General features: G+C 33.2%; 1 protein-coding gene across 2 annotated transcripts in view; it reads left to right on the top strand.

The window, feature by feature from the left end:
• The window catches only part of ush2a (Usher syndrome 2A (autosomal recessive, mild)), a 409,409-nt gene that overhangs the window by 319,729 nt on the left and 64,460 nt on the right, over nt 1-25,220 (top strand). For both annotated transcript variants that reach the window (XM_015346259.2, XM_069180084.1), the window contains exons 55-59: nt 10,199-10,306; nt 12,738-12,921; nt 15,877-16,034; nt 19,476-19,634; nt 20,954-21,116. In XM_015346259.2, coding sequence (XP_015201745.2) covers nt 10,199-10,306; nt 12,738-12,921; nt 15,877-16,034; nt 19,476-19,634; nt 20,954-21,116 — 772 coding nt within the window. The remainder of the gene's footprint in view (nt 1-10,198; nt 10,307-12,737; nt 12,922-15,876; nt 16,035-19,475; nt 19,635-20,953; nt 21,117-25,220) is intronic.

The raw sequence follows: 25,220 nt of genomic DNA, 5'->3' as shown, positions 1-25,220 counted from the left end.
TTTATTATTTTAAATTGAGTGTTTAAATGGAGTAATTAAAAAGATCTTGATAAGGTAATGGCTAATGTAGGATTAATTATTATTTTTAAAATAGTGTTCCTTTCCTGTTTTTTACACTTTGTGAAAAGCAAGCAAACCACCAGTGAAGGGACACTTCACTTATTATTACTGCATTGTAAAGTTACAAGTGAATATTATCTGGGAGATCCTGATTAACCAAGTGTAGAGAGTATGATTTTGGTGCAGCAGAAATATCTAAAGAGCTCATTCCATCTTCTTTGACTGCTTATTGTGTGTTAATTGTTTCCCACTCCTCAAACTCTATAGTTTTTCAGTTACCTTGCTGGACACAGAAGACATCTGGATGTACTGTGTTCATTTGATCCTTGTGTTTATTTATGCATGCTCTTTCTGGAAGCAATCTAATGACTAAAGTACACCTAATTCCCATAATGAAAGACTACCCTGACAATTACTTGTGTCCTGGTGTCGGTGTGATTTGTGGAACTTTGAGACAGTTATTTTTATCTTCTGCAGAGTGTACCAGTATAGTTGGACACTTGCCATTAGTCATGAAGCAAGGATATTGGAAATTATAACGGCTTGCCTTTTAGGTAACAGCTCTTGATTTACATATTTACACATTTTAGGGATATGTGCAGTTTTTGTTACTTGTGGGGTTTTTTTTTGTTTAGAATCTGTAAATAAAACAGTTGACAAATGTTCTGAAATGCAACAAACTGTACTGATCTGTACATGATCATGAAGGAGTAATTTCCCTTTGTGCTGAGTTGTTGACAATCTGTTCTTTATCAAGAGCTTTCTGTATGCAAATTAGACCTAAGTGCTGCACTGCACGTATCTCTCTTAGATTAAAAATTTTAAACAGGAAAATGTGCATAATTCATATGATTTAAAAGAATATAGCTGTCACTGCTTGCTGTGACTATCAATAACCTAATTATTAAATCCATGTTCTGGATGTCTGTTTACGTGTTTTTGATCTACTGCCAATTGCAATTAATTTTTCTGTGAGAAATGCATAGGGAAATTGTCTTCTATGCATTCTGAATATTGTGGAAATTCTCTGTGGAATACTTTTACCAAAAAGTATATCTCAATGATAGCATAAAAGGCAAACAGTGAAAGGGAGAGGTATCACTCTTCCCAACTTTAATAAAATAAATTGCAAACTGTAGGTGAAGGAATAGATAACTTTGTCATCCATTAAATGCCCTTTTTTATGATATGATAAAACAACAATTCTGATGTCTTTTATTTATAATGGATGATATAAAATGGTGTATCTAGATTTTCAGAAGGCCTTTGATAAAGTTCTTCATTAAAGATTAATTTCCAAATTGTAGGCAGTAGGCATTCAGGAAAACTTGAGTGTTGTAAAAGAGAACTGGTTAATGAACAGGAAACAGTACAAATACTAGTACCAGTACTCAGATTGCGCAATTTAATTATTGGAGTAATACAGGGATTTGTACTTGGACCATTGCTCTTCTTAATTTATTTTAATGATCTACAGTATATTCTGGTATATTAAGTAAATTAGTCAACAGAACTTTAGGAAGGTTGGATATTAATCTTGCCTTCTAGGTTCTGTACAGCATATACTTTAGTGTGCAGTGAAGTAATAAAGATTTTTGGCTGATTTTATATGTTTAATGAATAATGACAAACTAAAATTTGTCTACTGTTAGGACTTAGTGATGACTAGATAAAGGTCAGATATGTTTTAATATGTATTGTAAAACCATAGACTCTTAAGCAGGTGTTCATTTTTCACATTACTACATAGGTCACCCTCTGGACTTCCATTCAAGCGCCTCTCTCGCACCTCTCCCGCCTCCTGTATATATATAGTTAGGGTATATACAGTATGTCAAATAACATTTATAAATTTTCATCTCATTTACTGGGATCTAATCAAACTACTGAAATAGAGAAGACATAGGAAGTCTGGAACACTGAAGATTACAAGGGGACGTTATACAAGGATTCAAAGTCATCAAAGGCATTGCTAAAAACAGTCTATCCCATTCTCCTTAATGCACAGTGAAACAAGAATGAAAGGATGCATGTTAAAACATGTGTATTGAAAACCTAGAGGGAGGCACTTTTTTACCCAAAGAATTCTAGGAGTATGGAAAGAATTCATGTTGTTGAAGCTGATGCCATTTTTTATGGCTTCTTAAATGACTGAGTGAAATCCTTCGTTCAATTAGCTACTAACTACTAAGCAGGCTAGATGGGTTGAATGGCCTCCTCTTTTTTGTACTTATGTTCATAATGCATGTGTTTAAAGTGGTAGTAGAAGAATGTATAATAATTTTAGCTAATTCTGTACATGAGAGGAGGTCATTAACTCCATGTAGCACATTTGGTTTCTTCCTAGACTTGATGATCTCATCCCTCCAGTTGTTAAGTTTCCTTTAAATAATCCAGCTATCTTATAGTATGATGAAGGTTCACAGGGGTATGTCTAATTTAGTCAATTTCACATATTTTGTTTTCACATTTTGCTGCTCTGTTTATCTAACTTTCTTATAATTTAGGATAATGATGTCAATTCCTTGTCTAAATACATCCATCTTTCTTTTGTTAAACAACAGTGTTATGTTACATCAGATCCATTTAAAAATCAATTTTAATCAGCATCAGATAATCAGCAAATTCAAAACAAACCTCCACATCTCAAAGAGCAAGCCACATTCTGCTTCATGAAACACGAGTCATCTTCTCAGAGATTCTATATCCATAAAATGCATATAATGCAAGGTTCATGTTCTCTTTTACATAAATGCATACTGTATAATGTAATGTCTTACTACACCACATACTGTATCATATCTAGTAAATATAGTATGCTTCATACTGGAACACATGATCATTTCAGTTAAAAAAGCTCAAATTATTCAGGACTCCAAATGGCCACATTCCTCCACTCTTCGCATTTGACTGAAGATATGTCAGAGAGAAAACACCATAAGGGAATTCTAAAGATCCAAATCCAGGAAAATTGGCACAGCTGAGAGTATGCAGAGCCAATCACTATGCCCCAGAATGGTCACATCTGATTCCGCATTTGGCCTGATAGCTCTTTTGTGCTTTAAGACTTGGCCTCTATAAAAAGAGGCTTCCCTCTAGCATCTCCACTGTGATGGAGATACCTTTTGTTGGCATTGCTACAGTATGCCTGCAGTTTCTGCCAGATCTGCAACATTTTGCCTTGGGTTTCCTATTATGTAAAGTCCTGAAACAACTTTTATGTCTTGGCATTGGTAAATGATAAATTCACCAAGTACCCTGCTTTGCTTTTTCATTTCTCCTATTACGCTTTACCTTTAGACATTTTTTTCACATTACTGGAAGCATTCCTCAAATTTACATAACTTACAGTGGCTAATTAAAAGAGCTCTTCTTTGTTCTTGTATATTGTTTAGCAACAGTTATGAGTCAAAAGGAGTGCAGTGTCAAAATGAAAATGAAAAAATAGCTCTCAAAGTTTAGGTGGTTGGAAAAGTAACTAATAAAGTAATATACAGATGTAGTATTTTTGTTTTTAAATACAAATTCTGCTAAAACGTTAGGGCCACAAATCATCCGCGAGGCTGTGTTAAAGGGGGATAAAAAACAGGGGATTTTTATATTTATTAGCATCTTCTTCATCTTCTGTTATTTAGATGGAAAACTATATAATCTAGACGGAACCATTTCTGAATTTCTCTGTGGGTATGAAATATTACTCATTTTTGAGCGGAAAGCATTCATGTCACCTTCATTAAAAGATGCAGTTTATTGATAAATACAAGTTTTCCGATATAGTAATAACCAACCCAATAGACATGCACTGAGTTTTCATTTTCATTCTTTCATTTTTAATTTTAATCAGGTATTTTTAGTCCTTTTTGATACAATTTGTTTAAAAAATATTATGGCACATCTGTAAATCAATATATCACATTAGATCATAAAGTCCAAATGTTTTTTCCTATTATATCAAATCTGAGATACATCTGGATCTGACCATGGTACTGTACTTTCAAAAAAGGCAGTATTTTGACAAAACAGGTAATTGCAGCAAGAAACCAGGAAACAAAACAAATTCTATTATACATTAATTACCCAGATAAACTCAGCTGTAAAATATCTCAAGTAATTTGAAGAAGGTAGTCTGATGTGAAAAAATAATTTTATTCTTAAAAAGGAGAATTTGTTGACTGAGGAATAAAGACAATCACAAAGCATGTGGATGTTCACAGAAGTCAGAGACAATAGGAGTTGGCCTTGTAGCACAACAAGTGCAAATAAAAATATGAATAAACCGTGAACAGGAACCTGATGACACAATGCAGAAGTGCATCTAAAACGAAAAACAAGGGGCGCTTCTTTGCCTGAAGGCTTGTGGGACAATTGAACAAACCACTCAGCCATGTTGTTGTATCCAAAATCCTGGCTTCTTTCAGAAAACTGCAATATGAGATCAGGATGGGATCAATCAATTAGCTACTAACTACCAAACTAGATAGGCTGAATGGCCTCCTCTCATTTATAACTGTTCTTAAACTGGCATCTTCATTCATACACAACAGAATAGTAGGAACTGTTTATGTAAAATTAGCATTCTATTGTACCATGATTTGCTGGGCAGAGGACATAAAATGCCTTGGGGCTTAGTCATTAACATAATCTAGGGTGCCCCCCTACTGTTTGCCACAAAACATGAACATGTTAAACCTCCTGCACCACACCAGTTTAAAACAAAGCAAATTAATGGGTTTTTTTTTCCCAAAGAAAATAAATGCAAAGAGCAAAAGGGATATTTACACCACAATAGATTGTCCGTTATATTGAAATTTGAATTATATTTTGGAAAGACTTGAAAGAGGTTTTAGGTTTTATCTATTTTTATTTTTTTCTGGTTTAAGAGTGAGTGGTGAATAAGATTTAAACCTTCCTTTTCACATTATGGCAATGGCAGTTCATCCAGAATGAATGATGTCACAGGAAGGAATTCCATGAAGAAAAATTAGACACCTACACTGCCATTTTAAATTTACAACAATTAGACATTTTGAAAGAGTTTACAGCTTGGTATAATATCAACTGTCCTGCTTAGCATTTTTGTGTTGAAGTGCAATTAGAAAAAAAAAGAGAAAAATGTCAAAATAAGAAACGAAAGTGTATTTATTATATTTTACATCTGCATTAGTGAAAATGAATAAAACAATCTCATATAAAATGAGTTAATGATTGAGTGTGATCCAGCTGCTGAAGCCCTAAATCTCAGACACAGAGAACTTGGCTCATTTTACTCTTATGTGAAGTTCAATCACTGGTAAATAAACTGATACCCAAGTGTACAGTATGTACTGTATTTCCTCATGTATTGAGATTTCAGTCTGAAACTGTATGATCAATTGGTAAGAGAGAGAGCAGACTTACTGAGGGCCTTTGTCTCCTAATGAATAATAGCAAAATAAATGGTAATGTCATTATCAGTAATAGTTTTAAACTGCTGCTCTAGCCTTGAGGGGGTTAAGAACAAAAAATGAGCGTTTTTCATGAAGTATGAGCTGAAATAATTGCTCTAGTGTGCCAATGCTTAATGTTTAATATACCATAATTCATTTTGTAAGAGCAGAGATTAAATGTCTTGTAGTGTACACCAAATTTGTACTTAATTTAATTTCCCACTTGCAAATTTTTTAATTTGAAAGCTAAAATAAAAACGTTCCACGGCCTATATTCTGGAAAACTATGAAATCTAATGCTAAAAGACGACACCTAAAGTTCCATAAATAATTTTTACAAGACACTATCCATCTGTCAATTTATCTGTTGATGAAAAACAGCTGCTATAACTGTGATATGCAAATGTGGCTTGAATTATTGTTGGGATGGGCCTTTGGTTGAAATATTAGTTCACAAATACAAGAAACATTAATAGCTTCTATTATTATACATATTTATATTGTACATATGTTTTTCCTTCTATGATCTTAACATACTCTTCTTATTTCTAACAAGTAAACCCTCATGTCAGATTCTTAATCCCTTTTTCCTTCTGATAGTTTGTCACCCAGTACCACTAAATGGCTTATACTTCCCATAAAACAAACACGACAGAAGGCAGTAAACCTAATAGCTTTTCATTAGTTTATTCTAGCATATATAATTATCCGAATGATTTGTCTGCACCCAGTGCTCCATTTGTGATGTCACAGAGGAAGGCTCTATCAGCTGCAGAGTAAAAGGGTCAAGTGGCAGCTATTGAGAGGAGACAGACAGATTTCACTGGCCATTTAAGCCTCCTCTATTCCTTAAAACAAGGTTCTCATTAGGAATGCCATACTCTTGTCTTCATTATAATCTCCTGATGGAGCACAAGTGTGTTTTTCACCTTTTTGTACTCAACTGCTGGTGAATAGTAGCCTTGTCGTCTTTTAAAAATGTTTTACGAGTTGTAATCTATAACGGTTCTCCCATGGAAAAAACGTGTTCTCTTGGAATTCTGAGGCTAATTATAAAGAATAAGGCTTTTTTCTTCTTTATTTTAAATTACAGCCAGCTTATTTCTTTGATAATTGATATTTCTTTGGTTCCAAATTCTAATAGCCTCCACAATTCATTGCTCCACAATTCATTCTTACTCAGCTACTTTAGATACAAACAATCCTGTCACCAGTTATGCATAAGTGATAAACCTCTTAGAATGACATATGTGCTTGCCAAATTAATCTTAAATCTTTTTCAACTTGTGCTAAAGGCCTTCACCAGTTAAAAAAATCTTTAGCTTCTGAAATACTACTGCTGTTTTGTTTGCTGTGAAAATAACATTTGCTTTAATCACTACTTGATCATTACAAGTCATTCCAGTCATTTTTTTATAGGATGCAAGACTTTCTGTAAAGCATTCTCAACATTTCTGCTGGAACTGGATCTGTACACAGCTGTATAGAGGTGGTGGAAAGTTTTCAAACTTCTTGTTAAGTTTTTTCAATGTGATTCTATGAATATCAAACTGCCATCATGGCACAGAGCTTTGAACTTAACAAATTAACAAAAATCAGATATGATACTAATCAACGGAGAACAGTAGCCAGTACGCTGTAATTTTATCTTCAATAATATCAATATCAAGAAAGACAGGAAGAAAACTGAGAGGGAGGAAAAATAATTATAACATTTTAAATTTAAAAAGGTCTGAATACCCTTAACAAAGACTTAGTCACAGCCTGTTGTTTTAAAGGGTTCCAGACTTAAAATACTTGAGTCTATTTCTAGGGTAGAAGAGATTTTATTTAAAATAATATTCTCATGTTCACACCATGTTAACAATTAGCTAAAGGGGTTTAAGGCAAAATAAAACTTAATTAATCATGTTTTTTTCTATGCTGTACATTCAAAAGGAGATCTATCAAACAAATGGGGCTGGAAATCAAGGGGTATTTGGTTTCTACTTCTGCTGTAACTACTATTATAATGTATATTAAGAATGCACATATTCTTAAGGGTTTATGTAATATGTATTGAATATATGCACCTATGTAACTGCAGTATTTCCATTATTTACAGTTCTATAACTTTCTACAAAGCAATTGAAAGGAAATTGAATAGGTCTGTAGCTAAGGCAAAACTGGAGCTTAATTCAGCCAGAAGTAAAGTATTTTGTTTTCTGAGAACAAAAAGCACACAAAAACATTGACTAACATGGTTGGTCATGTATCGTTTTGTTTTTTATATACGATGCGTATGTTATTATAATAAAACATTAATTTCTTTATGATTATTACACCTAAATTTTGGAGTGTTGTAGTTAATGAGCACAGGTGCTTTTTCTATTATATTTTTCTGATTGTACCTATGAAATCCCTTGTGATATACTGGCAGCTCATTTTAAGACATGGGTTTGTGAGGAGGATGCCTATAATATTGTACGTTATGTCTGTGTGCACATCCAGAGAGCAGTGGTACCACATTGCCCATTTTTAATTTCGTGTGATCTTGAGGAAACCTGATCCCATAAAATGCTTTGGGGTACTCTTTGAGCATGCTCATCATGTGGAATCCGCAAATCGCTTAATAATCCTCTTAAGACAAAAAAAGCATTAAGTAATTGAAGACAGGAAGTCCGCACTTAATTATTTAGAAGTGTTATCAATGCTTTAAGTAAACTGAAGCATTTTCTGCTATCTCTTTGAGTTGAATACCTTTGGGGACCTGGGGCAGCAGCCATCAACTTCTCATATTCTCTAATGCAAACAGTAAATGGCAGCTTGTCAATAAAAGACCTTTTTATATCATTTATTACTGAACACTTCCACACTCCTGTACAGAACAATTTGGATGACAGTTATGGCATTGTTTCACTTTGTGTTACGGTTGCTGTACAAATGGACCTATGTATGCTTCAAGGGATGAATGCTAAAATGAGTAAGACTTATTTTATTTTTTTTATAATTTTAAGGTGCAGTTGCAATAAGCAGACAAAGAGTGCCCCCTTCAGTTTTTGTTTTGTTCTTTAAGGGATTTTAATAATTTAAAGTCTGAAGTGTGTGGTACTGCCAAAAGAAATGTATATTCCAAATCCAACAATTCCAAGATTTGTTCCATTGAAGAGATTGAACTATGTGGAGTATATTATATGGCTACAGTGTTGTATTACAGTGTGTGAAACTGCCACTTTCTTTTCAATGAGATATTACAATTTAAAAACAGAATCAACCAAAATATCAAATTGGTAACTCATGCTGGTATAGAATTTCTCATTGTGTTACCTCAATTTTTGCAAAAACATAATATTTCAAAGTGAGTTTAAAGATCATGACAGAGTACCTCTTTTTCTGCTCATAATCGTTATATATGTATTTTTAAACAAAAGTCTGGAGCACAAATCTTTGAAAACCAGTGACACTGTAAAAATATAAATCACATAATATTTTCCAATTGGTTGTCGGTTCATGATGAATCTATGAGTAAGTCTCAGTTTAAAGCTAGGCTGTTTTATCTACACATTTATCTATATTAAATAAAGCTTTCAGGGATAAAATGCTCACATTTTATATTTTTATTTTCTTATATATAAATAATTGTTCATGTAATCATTTGAAACAAAAGAAGACACAGGTTTCAAAGTCAACTGAAACATTAATTTAGCTATATCTAAATTTCTCAATATCCCTTTGAAAGTTTCCATCAGTGTTTCCTGATTTAGATGCCCTTCATACATTCTTGATTGCATTGCTAAAGGAAGGCACTTTGCATGGTACAAGGTAAAGTGTGGCATTTTTCATAACCTAATAAATTTATATCGGGCACATACTGTACCGCAGCAACTGTGAAAAGCACCACAGGACTAATTTGAAAACTTATAATGCCATATAAAAAAGTAGGAGATGTATTTTAATGTGTGTACATTTATGAAGCTTGAAAGCTTCTATACAACATCAATATTTCTGTTTCAGAGATCCAGAGATCTTAAATAAGGCTTGGACCACAGAAATTAGGTTTTATGTAAAGTAGGTTAGAATATTCTGGATAAAATGTACTTTCTTTTACAGAATATATATGCTTTATGTGTGTTAATTATGATCATTGTTATTTATAGCAATACTGTTGATATGTTAAAATATGAAACAATTTAATTTAACCAGTTTAAATAAGTGGTGTTGATCATTCTTTATGGATTATTCTGTGTTTAGTCATATGTCTATCACACTGTATTTATCTGTTTATATCCTATTCATGTTGGTATATTTGTATATAAAGTATATATGTATCTGAATGCATACACAGTATACTGTTTCTTGTATACCATGTTCACATATTAAACAAATGCAGGTATCATACTAATATTTCAATGGATAAATTTCAGAAACAATGAAGTATATGATAAAATTGCTATAATTACAAGCATACATACATTATTATTCCAATTAAATACATACTCATGAATGGGGTAATAAATGGATTGCTGAGAAAACTCTGCAATAGATAATTATACTACTATTATTGTTCATCTCTGCTCTTTTTTATCATGTATTGATTTCATGGTATCATTTTTTAGGGGTAGAGCTTGTTATGGCTTTTGATTAACTAGCTCAAATCAAGATAAAGAAGGCCTTTAGTGCTTTACAATATGCATGATTTAAAAGATAAGAGCTGTCTTTCTGCATTAATGCAGGTCTCAAGCCCCATACTAACTACAGCTTCATGGTAATTGCCTGCACTTCAGCTGGATGCAGTGCAAGTCAGCCATCTATAGGCAGGACTCTGCAAGCTGGTCCTGAAGGTAAGCATTGTCTCTATCCACTTCACATTTGAACAAAGAAAAAACCTTCTGTGATATACACTGCTGTGTGGAAAAGAATAACAATTACCAGTTCCTATTATTATAGCTATTATTATTGAGAAGCCAAGCAGTATTCTCACAGACACAGTGAAAATGAGTAATTGAAAACTGACAGCGTCTTTTGTGTGATTGCAATAGTATTTATTTTCTACATAGCAGAAAAAATACTTTGTGGAGAATTCCAGGAATATCTGACTCAAGCAACTTTGCTGGGAGATGTGAAATATTTACTACAAGCGGATAATAAATCAAAACAAAAGACTGACCAAGTCCTTTCAGATTTTGTAGTAATCTAAAAGTATACATGTATAGTATTGTAATATCTCTTGATTTATCCTAATGTATATGGATTTACAAGGAGATTCATCTCACAATTCATTTTAATTAATTTTAGTGAAACATATATCTTCAACTCTTATTAATCATCTTTAGTGTAAGGCATCATTTCACTAATTCCAGAAGCTTCAACGTTACAATGTTACATTACACAGATTTGTAACTAGACAAAACAAATAATTGTTTTTTTCCCATCACTGACTAAATTACAACATTTATCTGGTATATAAAATAATATTTTAAAAATAACACATTCACTGAAAAACTGTTTTCAATCCAATTTATACATACTGAAGTTTTTTGGGGGGTTTTCCTGGTTAAGTGGTCTCTGAATCCTAACAATTGTAATGAAGACTTTTAAATATTAAAATTCTGATTTTCCCTATCAACCTTTAAAACTCTTTATGTTTTTTTTTTTAGATCCATCTGAACAGCATTATATTTTCATGAGATGTCAAAAGATTTTCATTAAGGGAACCAGTTTCTTATTCATGAATGTCTTTCAAAATTGCATTTTTATTTTTAAATCTAGAAACAAGGTGTTTTCCTGTTTCCTTATTCTCCTGAATATTTTTCTAAGACAATTTTTAAATGTTTCTTTCCTTTCTGTGTGAAAATGACAACCCTAAGATATCCACAATAATGCCTCCCAATATAAGTAATGGCATTCAGTCTAAAAATGATGTTATAAAATGTCCAGGCATTACTGTAGGTAGTACATTTCATGAAGCATTCAGTTTGCACTTTCTTCAGAATTTATGGTATGAGTAGTCGAAACACAGGATTTCTCAAAGTGAAGAATAATTTTAGAATTTCCATTTAGAAGCACTTTATCTACTCTTAGCCTGTACTGTGCTCTTCGTCATTTTGATCTTGTCACCACTAGCCACTGTTACTATTTTTTTCAGAAGTGCAAAGACTGTGGCTCTTTTCTTTCAATATTGACTTTGGCAGATGTGAGGCTTAAATGTCTTCATGTTACATGTTCCATTACTTTGTCTAGAAAGCCAGCTATAGAATAAGCTGAAATACCTGCTGCAAGAATGATTAAGAACAGATTAAAAACAAACTATGTAAAGTGCAAAATTATAGTTATTTCTAGATCAGTCTTTTAAGATTTGGAGATATTAAAATTATTACATAGATATGTCTATGCACATATCATTCTTGATTCTGCTCTGCTTTTTTATTTTATCATTAAAAAACATTATTTTACTTAAATTATTCCTGAATTATCTAATTCAATTCTAATTCTGCTTATTTTCAGACTGCTTTTTAAAAATGAATTTATGCAACATCACATATTGTGTCATATGAAAACTCTTCTATAAAAGTATACTGGCATACATGTTTTGGTACTGCAGAGATCTATGTGATATCATATGAGCATAAGGATTTTGCTGTATTCATTTAAACAACTAATACTGCACTGACTTTATTTTTTTATTTTTAATGCATTCAATTAAGAACAGTAATCTATTAATGGCATAATGAAAATATTTTCAATCTATAGTCTATATTTGTGAAACCACCTGTGTTCTGCTTAGTAGCGACAGATCTTTTTAATGGTCATTGTGTCCTGAACAACATGTAGAAGAGGAATAGTATGGAACCAACAATAGATCATGATAATAACATGGTGTTATCTGTCATTCTGAGAAAAAGAAAAAGGAAATATAATGATCTAAACTCTTTTCTCCTGTGAGTCTTGTGCAGGTTTAGAAAATTCACTTACAGTAGGTATAGATCAGTCCTTGACTTATAAATTGAAGCCAGTACCACCTGATTCATAAAGCATAATCATTTTTATTGTAAACGTGCTTCATATTCTTAAAATAACTTCATATTCATAACTTAAAGAAATACTTTGATGCGTAAAGTTTAGGTATGACATTAAGGTTAAAATGGTTTTGCAACAATTTTCTTTTTCACAAAAAAGCAATAAAATCAGAACTTGTGCATTTGAGAGACTAAAGACTTGGCTTTTCTTTTAGTGCATATCTCAATCCTGCGTTTTTTGGCTTCTAACATTTAGGTGTGTGGGCAAGGCCACGGCATGTGATTGTAAGTTCTGTCACCGTGGAGCTGTACTGGAGTGAGCCACTGGAGCCCAATGGGATTGTATCTCAGTACCGACTGATTCGCGATGGCATGCCCATTTTCTCTGGCGACAAAGGAAACCTGAACTACACAGACTCTGGCCTTCAGCCCAACACCAGGTTCTGCCTTTCACAAATCTTTAACAGGCTATTAAGAGATGAGTATTGATGACACTTAATCCTGTGCGTGTCTTCAGAAATTCTTTGACTTTCCTGTGCACAGGGTAAACCTTGCTGATACAAAATCATTAAAAACTTTTCTTTAAAAGAAGTCATCACACAGCATCAGTTTCTGAAGACTTCTTTTCTAAATGATTCCAAAAAACAGAAAAAAAAGATTTTTTTTCCAGTTTCATACTGAAACTCTGAGGAAGCAAATAAGACTTTATCATACTTTTGAGATTTGTCTTTCGTACATAAAACATTAACAGATCACATTTACTGTAGGTCCTTAGATATTTAAAAGGCGTGCGTACTGCACTGGGAATCCTATTTTTTTAAATGCCATAATCGTTTAATTAATTTTTTTTTAAACCAATTATTTTTCCTCATTTTATTTTAACTGAAAAATCTACTTATACTGTAATTCATGCCCATTTATCAATGTAAGCCCACACTGGTCAGGGATGTCCAACCATTCCCATACATGTCCAAGGCTCTTTTAATTCCTCAATTCTGGAAAGATCGGAAAAAGCTGTCAACCTAAATGTGGACAATGTCCTTCTTGATTTTTGTGTTTTATCTTGCTTTTTAACTGCCTCCAACATTAATATGAATTATTAAGCAGTTACATTCTTTAGGTTTTGTGACTTAATCCAGGATATTTACAGAGTTTGTAGTCTGTGTTTCATCAGTCATAAAACCTATGTGGAGATCTCCCAAGCACTAAAGTTAAAATTATACGAGGTTTGGTAAAATGTAAGAAACTGCACAAAAAGCTATTCCTCTGATGATATTTATTATATTTAGGATTTGAGATTGAGTAATTTTTCCCTTTGGGTCCTTTTTTACTAAAAAAGGTTTCATTCAGCTCATGGAGTGAAAATAATTTAACTTAGCTGGTGTTCATTTTAAGAAACCCACTGGCTAAAACTGCTTATAAGGCACATTTATGTAAGGAAAGCAAAAACCAAAAACACATAGCCCTGCTGATGAATGTTTGTTCTGCTAGTGCATGGGCAGGAACAGGGATCCCTGACAATAGGCAGCACATTACCCATTAGGAGGTCTTGGCAATGGCTGGAAAATGGTAAAGTCGGGATTAGAACCAGCAACCTCCAGCCCTTAAGGCTTGCATTGTACCATGAGTAAAGACTTGTATGGAACAATGCCCTCAGGAGCACTACTTTCATTTGTGTTATATTAGTAGCAGGAGATGTTTGACGTTTAATTTACTGTAATTCTAGATAGCTTGCCAAAAGGAATTCCCTCACAGACCCCTTTTTTGCACATTTGGTCTTTGTTCTTAGGATTACAAAGGCATGAGACAACATGTCGAGAACAGTGGCCTCATTATAAAAAACCATATATTCTGATGTACGAAACAGTTAAACAAGGGCAGAATTCTGCATGATCCGCTGCTTCTCATTGATTATTTATGACAATGCTGATTAGCTGTCACTTACCTCGCCATTGTATAAAATCCTTGTGATGACTGAAATATTAACCTTTATCCCCTGAGGAAGCGCTTTTAATGTGCTGCATCCTTTGATATAACAGATTTGTTTATTTTCGTTAAAACGGGCACTGGCAAAAAGTGAAGCAGGCTCTGTAGGTTTTGAATTTTCCTCTGTGTTATGAGCATTTTGGTTGATAAGGTTTTCTAGAATAAGACCTTCAATAATATAATTAAAATATCTGTAGTTACATCTAGCCTTTTTTATCCTTTTTATTATCTAGAGTGCAACTAGAGAATCCAATATATAATTGCATATTGGACATTTCCAATACATGATTACATAGGTAATTTAAAAATATTAATGAATTCACATATGGCATTTATGAAAAAAGGAAAAGCTTTTAATATTAAACATGTCCTACTTACATCGCTAATGTGGACCTTTACTCCAATAAATGACAGCGTTTAAAAGGAAAATCTATCTTGTGCAGTCAATTTTGTGCCAAAGTGGACTTCTCAAAGCATTTTTATAATCTACCTAACATTGATCTAAATCCATTTATATGTAAATATACACTTAAATACTTTTAAATATTTCTGTGGAATATCTCCATTAGAATAATTTTAGTGCTGCTGTACATTTTATAGAAATGCATTACAATACTGACAATCAGCAAACAAAGAGTTTTTTTTTACAAAATGATTTATTTTAACTATAAAAACTGCAGATGTACTGTACGTATTCTGATGTAACATTTAACCTTACAGTGTAATGTTTAGAAGTATCCATTAAGTTCTTTGTTATTTTTTTAAATACAGCTTTCATACAAATATAGTGTATGATGTTTTTCACCTGATTCCCCTTTGCAACACTGACAGAAAAAATGAGTATTACCCGAGAGAAAATTAAAAGTAAGATATTTTATAAATCTACAGTATATTAACAGTATATTATTACAGTATATTATTTTATATTAAATTAAATTATACAAACCTTATATACAATTATTTGGTTATGATTTTAAAATATTCTAAATATTCAAAAATATTTGTTAATAATAATAACATGTTTAATGTTTTTGCTATTAATAACAATCTAATTTAAAATCTCCACGTTCAATGAAAAACTTTTTTTGCATAACAACAACACGGCAAGAAAAGGGGAGGCATAATAGCACTAATGCATTTCATATGGTTGGTATGGTTGTTTGGTAAAATTCTGCATATTAAATACTGCTTATTTGTTTAGTATAACAAAAAAAAATATACGCCAACTCTTTCCAGTGGTAAAAGTCATATTTTTAATGATTACAAAATGGTCTAAAAGTAGATTACTTGAAAGTGTTAAGTTACCACAGTATCAACTCAAAAGTGTGGTTCAAAGGCTCTTCTGTTTGGGTTAAACTGGCTCCTGGTTTTGAAGTCCATCTTTTAACTTGTTGTTTCAATGCTGCTAGGTATGTGTACCAGCTGGAAGCGAGCACAGGGGGAGGGAGTAACGTGAGTGACAAATATGTGATTCAGACCCCTGTGTCATCTCCTGAGAGGATTCCAGATCCATATAATGTCACCGTTATCGGACCTCGCTCAGTCTTTGTCGCCTGGACACCCCCAGGTACTGTTTACATCTAATGTACTAAACAGGATCTCTCTTTAGTAATCAGCCAAAGTGATTTATTTAGATTCCGCTTGAAAACTCCACGCTTTGGAATTTATGAGTGCCGTTTTGTGTAATTCAAAAGGAGCTGAACATGGTCAAACTGTACATGCATCACAGAAGAGTGACGTACATGGCTGCTGGAATCAATTAGCATTCAAACCTGAGTGACTGCTTTCCTAACCTAAGTGTGATTTAAGGGGAATGGGTTTCAGATGCAAGCACAGATGCACTGACAGAATGCAGTGCTTTTCTCCCATCTAGCCATTGACCTTAGGTTTATGTTTGCCTGACTATAGAAGCAGGTAATAAATTGTAGGGCAGAATGAGTATAGCATCCATAACACCGTGGGCTGTCCATTGCTTTTTTTTTGTCTTAATAAAAGGCATTGTCTAATTGCATACAGTATGTGTGTTCAGCTATTTCTTATTTTTTCTTCTTTAAACTATCAATAGGTCGTTAACATCAATTAACATTTTTATTGCTAGTGACAGCAGCAGTGCATTAACAGCCAGACTGCTGGGGGAGCAGGAACACACATGTCCTCTATAACCCACATATAACCATATCACTAGCAACACCCTTAAAGCAGTAGTACAGACAAAACTTGTTTAAATTATTATTTACAGTGCCCATTAAGATTCTAGATGCACTCAGTCCAATACCTTCCTGTCTTTGAAATATTCATTGCAGAGGCCCAAAACAGAAGACTCCAGGACAGTCTTTCTTTTAGTATCTCAGTTAGTATATTGAAGAATACTTAGATCACTCTGTAGTGTACAATTGTATTTGTCTTGCATCAAGAGGGTAACAAGTATATATTGTGCAGCAGCTTTCATTAGTTGAGTGGAATTCTGAGACAACATCTACAAGGTGTTGCCTGTGGTAAGAATTGTACTTTTCCAAACCAGAATGTCCAGATATATTAATGAGAGGTTAACTGTTTTTATCCTTAGGCCCTGTTAGTCATACAATACTTAAACTACTTAAAGTATCAAACAGTCTTTACTGCAGATAAAAAGGGCTGCTGTAATCACCATACTCATAATACTCATCATATGATCATAATACTAGTAGATTATATCAGAATTAAAGCTGTGTTATGGACCTTACACTACCTTACAGTTTTTGTTTTGTGAAACAGACTGTTGAGTAAGTGTTTTTATGTCCAGGTTATTTAAACAAATAGCTGTACGGTGAATCCTTGCATAAAATTCTGCTTTGGGTGCAGTTAATACTTGTTGCTTAGAGGTAGCTAGTTCATATTCCAACTATGCCATTCATTGACTGAGCACAAGAACATCCAGTGGCGTTGTTTTCATATGTATCACAGGTACTGTATATAACAGTACAGAAAAGAAATCAATGCATGATCCAGCTTCTCAGCATGAGTGAAGCTAAACATAAACATAAAGCCCAATATGGAAAAATGTATAGATAAAAAAGAGAAGAAATGTCAGTAGGGAGCTGTGGACAACAACTTTACTCCTGACAACAGACTGAGAAGTAACAAAATTACATAATCTTTTTCCAAAAACTCCCTCTTGTCCTGTCTATTTTTTAAAATGCAGTCAGCACTGAATCTGAGACACTGACACCTAAAGCTTGAATATGTGGGGTTGCCTGTTTGCTGGAAGTTTAAACACACACCTGCAGCTGATGAATCAGATATGAAAGGGTGTCTTTTCTTATTTCTTTTCTGTGTGCTATTATTTCTGATTAGAATCTTCTTCAAGTTGAATATGGCAAACTCCAAAGTCAGTGATTAGTTGTAAATAATAGAACTTAAGAACCTGTACGATTGAACTTTTTGGCAGATCACCGTGATCAAAGAACTGTATCATTTGGATGGGGGTTTTGTATCTCAGCAAAGGACTACATCTGCTCAGGGATATAGCAATGAAGGAAGTTGAATAATTTAACTTTTTCATTTGTAAAGATAATCAGCCCATTCTGAATACATCTCGCCTTCATAAATGTTAAATAACCTATCAGCCTCCAGTTGTTGTAAATTATGAAACAGACCAGTGATGGGAATATTAACAAACCAAAAACCCTATTCCTTTGCGAAACCTGGAAATGTGTTATGGCAGCCTGTCAGGGTGTTGTGTGTAACTCAGCCACTAAATAACAATACTGCCATGTGCAGTTAGAATAAATTGCTTCACTTTCTTTTTATGAGGCCTGTGCCTCTGCTCTACGCGCGGATCAGTGGTGGGCTAATGAAAGCACACAACTTCCCATGTGGCAACAGTGGTAAAGGCCAAGTGGCCTAGAACAAGAATAAAGCTTAGGTGTTTTAAAGTGAATGACAAACCAGCTGATTTTATTATGGCAACTGCTCTCCATTGTGTGTTCTTGCCTCTGTTAGCGTATCTCATTTTTACTTTTAAAACCAGTTCAAAAAGTAAAGCAACAGAAGCCTGTCTGGAAAGTTATAATTATGATTGATCTTACATTGTTAAAAAACTAAAGTGAAAGAAAGGATTATAACTGCAGGGATTTACCTGTATTCAGTAAAAGCTATTTGATATCAATGCAGATAAGAAAGCTTTTCAGATATGAAAAATAATGTTATTCTTTTAAAAAAGAAAAACAAATTGTAAGTAATCACAGTCAAACTTCACATTATATGTTCTTCAGATTGAATTAAATGTCCTAATAAACAAGCTTCGTAAGGCTTATTTCAAAATATTAATATGTTTTTATTTGATATATTTAGAAAATGTGTGTCCAGCCGAGGAGTCATTTCATTCTTCTTTTCATTATGGCCCAGTTGTGATTAGACTAAAGATTATACATGAATTCAAAAGAAACAGTCCTAGTTTAGCACCTAGGTGGTGTGACACACTAACATGGCAGTTAACACTGAAGCCTCTCAGGCAGTGCTACCTTCTGTATGGAATTTACATGTGTGCATGCATTTTCTCAAGATATTCTGGTTTTCTTCTGCTTCCCAAAGACATACTGGTAAATTTACTATCTATGCTAAATATCCCATTCCACGAACAGCAGAAGAATGATCTCTTCCTCATCAATCTACCCAATCTGGAATAGCTCCACTACAATGGTGATTGCATCATAACTGTGGATAAGGTTTAGGTGAAGATGTGTCCTGATTTAATATGTAAATCATTCTACTGAAGATGAAGGCTGAACTGAGACATTTATTCTATCACCAATATAAGAGTGTAAGGAAAATAAAAAAAGCTTAGATTAAATCTAATTTAATTTATGGATTACCAATTTCTATTATTATTTAGCTGTGCTTAAGTATTATTTTGTGACATTTAGATCTTTTGTTATGATTGTCACTTTTATTACAGAAATTTAAAACAAAAAAATCAGTGTTATATAACTTATTACCTACAGTTTTTTCCATGTGTTTTTCTGCACAGGTAAATATAACAGCAGCATACCAATACAGTACAATGTTCTTTTTAACATTGGAACTGACCAAGCATTGATCAGAGCAGCAGGGCAAGACCAGTTCCTGTTAGCTGAAGGACTCTGTCCATTCACAGAATATGAAATACGTATCCAGGCTTGCCAGACAGGTAAGCCAAGTGTTCGCACATTCTTTTGTTTCAACTTAAAATATTGGTTTTTAACTAGACAGGTAGTATCAGAGAAAAATCTAACCATAAGGCCAAAAGTCCTTAACTGCATGTTACATAGGATTTGCAAAGCATGACCCTGTCAATAGAAACAGAATCTTAAGTTTGAAAATATTTGTTCATAGTTCAGATACTAACTAACCCTTTTAATATACCATTAAAAAAATAGAGTACCTATTGTATTACAGAAAGTTTATTTAAAACGAAGTTGAAATGTTTCTATTCAAATACAGGTAAATTTATGCAGGATTTTCAGGAGTCAAACTTATATATTGATTGATGCATATATACAGTACACTGTAGATTTATATCTCTCTGTATGTATATGTACAGTATATGAAAACATATTAATTATTTATTACTGAAAATGAAAACAATATGCAGTATAACGCAATTTTACTTAAAAAATAGCCAAAAAACATAAGTCTGGCTTAGTTTTGATCACTTATATTATACACTTACACTATAGATACTGAGTGTTGGACACATATTTTAGATATTATACATTATGTCCAGGCTGCCTGATGTAGACACACTGTATAATCGTTCATCTCTAATTTTTAACATTTTTATCATATTCCAAATTGCTGTAATTAAGCTGAATTGAAAAGCTATAGTGCACAAAAGAAAAAGGTAGATTAAAATATAATATCAGACATTCCATCTTAATTCCTTTGAATACAATTTTATTGTATATTCATTCAGAAAGAATAACAGTGTTCAACCAATCCAACTATTCTACAACTCTAACCTACTCCTTAGTAGTGGTGCAATTTTCTCAAAATATGAAGAACAGAAAAACGTATTTTTGGATGGAACTGATAAGATGTTTAGGTCATCATGATATAATACATATTCAATGAAGATTCTTAAAAGGATTCCCTCAGAGAACACATCTAAAATGCTGCACCTATCCATATTTGCAGGAAAATATATTTTGTTGCTTGGATCCTACCTTGATGCTTCAGTTTTTATTGATTTACAACATGTACTATTACATGATTTGTGTTTGTCCCACAATATATTTCCTTCTGTATTTCATTATATTAGAACAATAGAAATCACTGAAATCACTGGTCACCTCACAATATGTCTTACAGACCATGTTGTTAGGTTTTCTGTGATTTATAAAAAATATATATTTCTCCGTTTGCTAAAACTGTACAGCTCAGCTCAGGCTCAGATGATATATTTTTTTCAATGAATGAAATATTTTGTAATTAATATCAGAAATTCCTTTAAATTATTTGTCTTTTCAGATGGATGTGGTGTTGGTAGAAAAGCCCATGTAAGAACATCTGAAGCCTCTCCAGAAGATCAAGATGTACCCATTGTAACAGCGTCCGGTTCCTCTGTTATCGAGGTGAAATGGCAGCCACCAAGAAAACCCAATGGAGTCATCACAGCCTACCTCATCCACAGGTAAAAGTACACACTTCCCCGATCAGGCAAGTGTAAGCTGGCTCTTTGTTCACTCTTTATGCTGACAGTACAGATTATGAATAATTTGATTACTACTGCTACTGCTATTAATATCTGCTGTAAAACTATGTATCACCCTTTTTTATCTGTAGCCTGGAGTTAAAGACCATTCAAATCAGTGAAGTGTCGTTTCCTTGCAAACAGACAGTGAAGCATTGATAGCTTAAGGCCGATAGAGAAGTCCATGGCTCTGCTGATTAAGCTGGCTGCCATCTACAGTACATTTACTACAAGAGAACTTTGGGGCCTCTAAGATTTTAAACAGGCAGCACGTGCATAAATAATGGTCCAACCAAGTAAATAACACAGTTATATTTTATAGATTGGCAAATCATAAAATCACAGGTAATTGCAATTAAGCTACACAGAAAAAAAACAGTTTATGGTTGCCAAATGCATATATTTAATCCAATCTGTTCCACTGAAGTAAAAATACCATGCACATTATGAGGAGCCACAATAAATAGAATGTAGTGTTACAATAAAACAAAGTTAAATAGAAAGCTTTTAATATTTCATGTCTGGATTTTTACTGTAGTAAAAAAAACTTACGTAAACTAATATTGTGGTGGCCTGTGTGTCTTTGTATCATATGGATCACTAGGTAATGTGCTTGTTATGATACTTGGTGTCAATAGCAAAAAAGTATGATACAAGTGTAGTGCCTAACCATTTAGACTAAAGGCTATTATTAAGTATATTCTAATTTATTAGAATGTACTGTATCTAAGCTAATGTACTGTATGTAAGATTATGTAAACAAGATACTTTTGATATTTATGCAGCCTTTTTTTTGTAAAATTGTTTTGAAACATTGATTCAGAATTCAACAGATTAGTTGATTCAGAATGGAAATACAGACTTTTGCTATTGTAATATTCCTGGTTAAAAAATAGATTGGCACACATACGCAGTTACACTAACACACTTGTGGATCCATTGTTTCTATTGCCGCCTTTGCTGTGGAATAAAACCTGAGAAAGAGTTGTGATGAATGTTCATAAGTACAGTAGCTCATCATGTGCTGCACCACCAGGGACCCCAAGGACATATAGTCACTGAGGTAGGACAGAGAGCTCTCGGTACTGAGAGCCCACACTCAGTCTAAGGGCTCCAGCATGCTGCTTCACTCAGGGTAGCTCACATTTAGACAGCAGTCACAAGAAGTCAAAATAAGCCAGGCCCAATCTTCCATCAGGGCAAGCTTCTCCATACTGGTCCTGATATCCTGCCAGCAAGCTTCTCTCATCATAGCAAAAGATCACAAATTTAGAATACCTCAAACTGCAACTTTCCACAGTACCCTGAAGACAAAGGGTCAGTTATACACAGTTGGTGATTTTATTCACCTTTTCTGTAGTTTACAATATCCTTGATAACAACATAAAAAGAAAAGTCATTTACATTCCTTTACTCATTCATGGATTTCTGCAAGCCTCTCACTTAATAAACCTTTGTTTACTCATTTCAGTATTTCAAATTGTTTTATTCAATATGAAATGTAGTACTGTATTTAACATACTATTTAATACTCAATTTAATACTTCTGAAATCCTTAAGGATTGCATTAAAATCCTATGAGATTTGTGGTACTGTCATACGATTCCAAATGTGTAGTTCATTTAGGGCATTTCTGGCGATAACTCGGGCACCTACAAATGTGCCCAAACATGTAATATCATTCTGGAATTACCCTTCTAACACCAGAACTGCAGCTTGTTTCCTCCTTTCCTCTCATGTTCTCATGTTTTTTTTTTCGTCTGCAAATTCACTTTTACTGAATAAATGTAAAGTCTACTGCCATCTACCGATAAGGAAAGTTGATGCACAAGAGCAGAGTGCTGGAGTCATTTTGTCATCTAAATTATTTCCTAAACTGAATAATAGAAGAAAACAAAATATGTTTTCTATAATTAGCCCCTTTACTTAGAATGTATAACGTTTGCTTAGGTAGATGATATTTAATATGCATGAGCATCTTAAAATGATTATGAATTCCCATATAATACAGTATTTCCAAATTATGTTTAGACTACAAGCTGGTTGTTATAAAATGCTATGCTTAGAGCTGTGGTATTGAGTGACTGCATATACTATACATTTGTAGACCAGTTTGTCTAAATTATGCCAGCAGATATATAGGGAAAACAGCATTAAAGGGATCAAAATACAAGCTATAACTGGAACTTGACGTGGCTCACTGCGACTTGATTATTCTAAGCACACTCAAACATGATATAAAGAGTAATATGAAACAGAATGCCATAATGCCTTGCCGACTCAAAAGCAATAAAGCTTAGACCAACGTGACACAATCACATCACAATCATAATGGTAGCCTGTTTGATGCCTTAGAGTATACTGGTATATTGCTGACTGACACAGACGCATTTTGTTTTTTATTTAAAGTGAAATGAAAATGGTGCACTGGGGCCCATGATACAATTGTTACACTCTCCTAGCAGACATGTATCACTTGGCACCTATTTCTGCTAAAGCTAAAAAGGTATTCACATGACAACAGCAATTTTAATTTTTTTGGTGGCTTGTTAAAAAGATTGTATTAATATAGAGAGGAATAATTTTGTTACAAAGAATAAGAGGTGGGAATTGAGGTAATTTTTTGCTACACCTGAACAAAACCTTCATTGTCTTCTTAATTTAATATTTTTTATCCACATTAATGTATACATTTAAAATAGACGTTTATTGTAATATGTACAGTATATACACCTTACCTTTTTATTAATCTTTTTTAGCACAGCATTTGCTGATATTTCAGGAACAGTTCTGGTAAAAGATAATTGCAAGATTCTTGCAGGTTAATCTTTGATGCTTGATTTTCTTAACATCAGGACTGTGTTTGGTCAAGGGCACTACTTCATGACCGATGTCATATATATGCAAGGTCAGAGCAGACTAAGCCCAGTAAATTCCTGAAAAAATATCATTAGCATATCTTCAGAATCTATAGAATTCAGAAGGAACCTGCATGGATTTAATTGTAGATCAGGAGAATGACATTGATAAATTCAATTAAATATGTATAACTTCAGTTTGAACAATTTGCAGTGCTATTGGAATAGCCAGTGTCATATTTTTGTAATACAAATTTAATCAAACATTTTATAGTATGAAGTTTGAATGAGTGTTATTCTTTGTATCCCACTGAAAAATGTAGCATAATAACTCAGTAAACATCTTAAAATTGTATTTAATTTTTGCATATTTACAAAATACTGTATATATTTATTTGTAAAATGAAGCAAATATGTCATGCTTATTTTTATTTTGAAGTTATTTCAACCATTATCCAGATGCTTTGAAAATATTTAAAATATTTATGTATTATTATTTAATATTATTATATTGTACAAATTACTATATTGTTCAGATTACAATATCATAGTATCAAGAGTTTATGAAATATAGAAAAATTTAAATTTTCCCACCCCTAAGAGTATGAAGGTCCTACAGCAAGGGGAAGCGGGATTGTTGAATTGTTGACACTCATTTACAATTTTGTTCTCTGCTATAATCATCAGTATACACCTGTGCACCTACACTTATTGTACACACATGGATGGTGGTGTACCCCATTAAATAAAATTATCCTCCACCATTCATCACATGTACACTGTTTAATAGGTATGATGAATTCAGGATTCCCACATAGAAACATATGCTGTCATGTGCTTTGATTGTGTGTAAGCTTCAGCATCAGTGCAAAGTGAGCAATACTAGAATTATACAGATATTAAGTGTGTCCTTGCTGTTGTGGCCACATCTGAGCACCAGTAACATTGAAATAAACCAGTGCAGGTAATACTTTCAACAAACATAACTCTTGGTTGGTTATGATTTCACTCATGTAAGTAGTAGAAAACACAGTAACATTTGTAAAATTATACAGTAGATTTTAGTAGATATACAATAAAGCAGCTGTAACAATTGTTATGAAAAATAACTAATGTAATTGTATACAAAATGTTGTATATTTTTCCAACCTTCATTTTTAAAAGTATATCAGTTGACACAATTGTA

The sequence above is a fragment of the Lepisosteus oculatus genome, chromosome 2 (genome assembly GCF_040954835.1).
Source record: "Lepisosteus oculatus isolate fLepOcu1 chromosome 2, fLepOcu1.hap2, whole genome shotgun sequence".
Lineage (NCBI taxonomy): Eukaryota > Metazoa > Chordata > Actinopteri > Semionotiformes > Lepisosteidae > Lepisosteus > Lepisosteus oculatus.
This window is presented reverse-complemented; position numbering and strand designations above follow the sequence as displayed.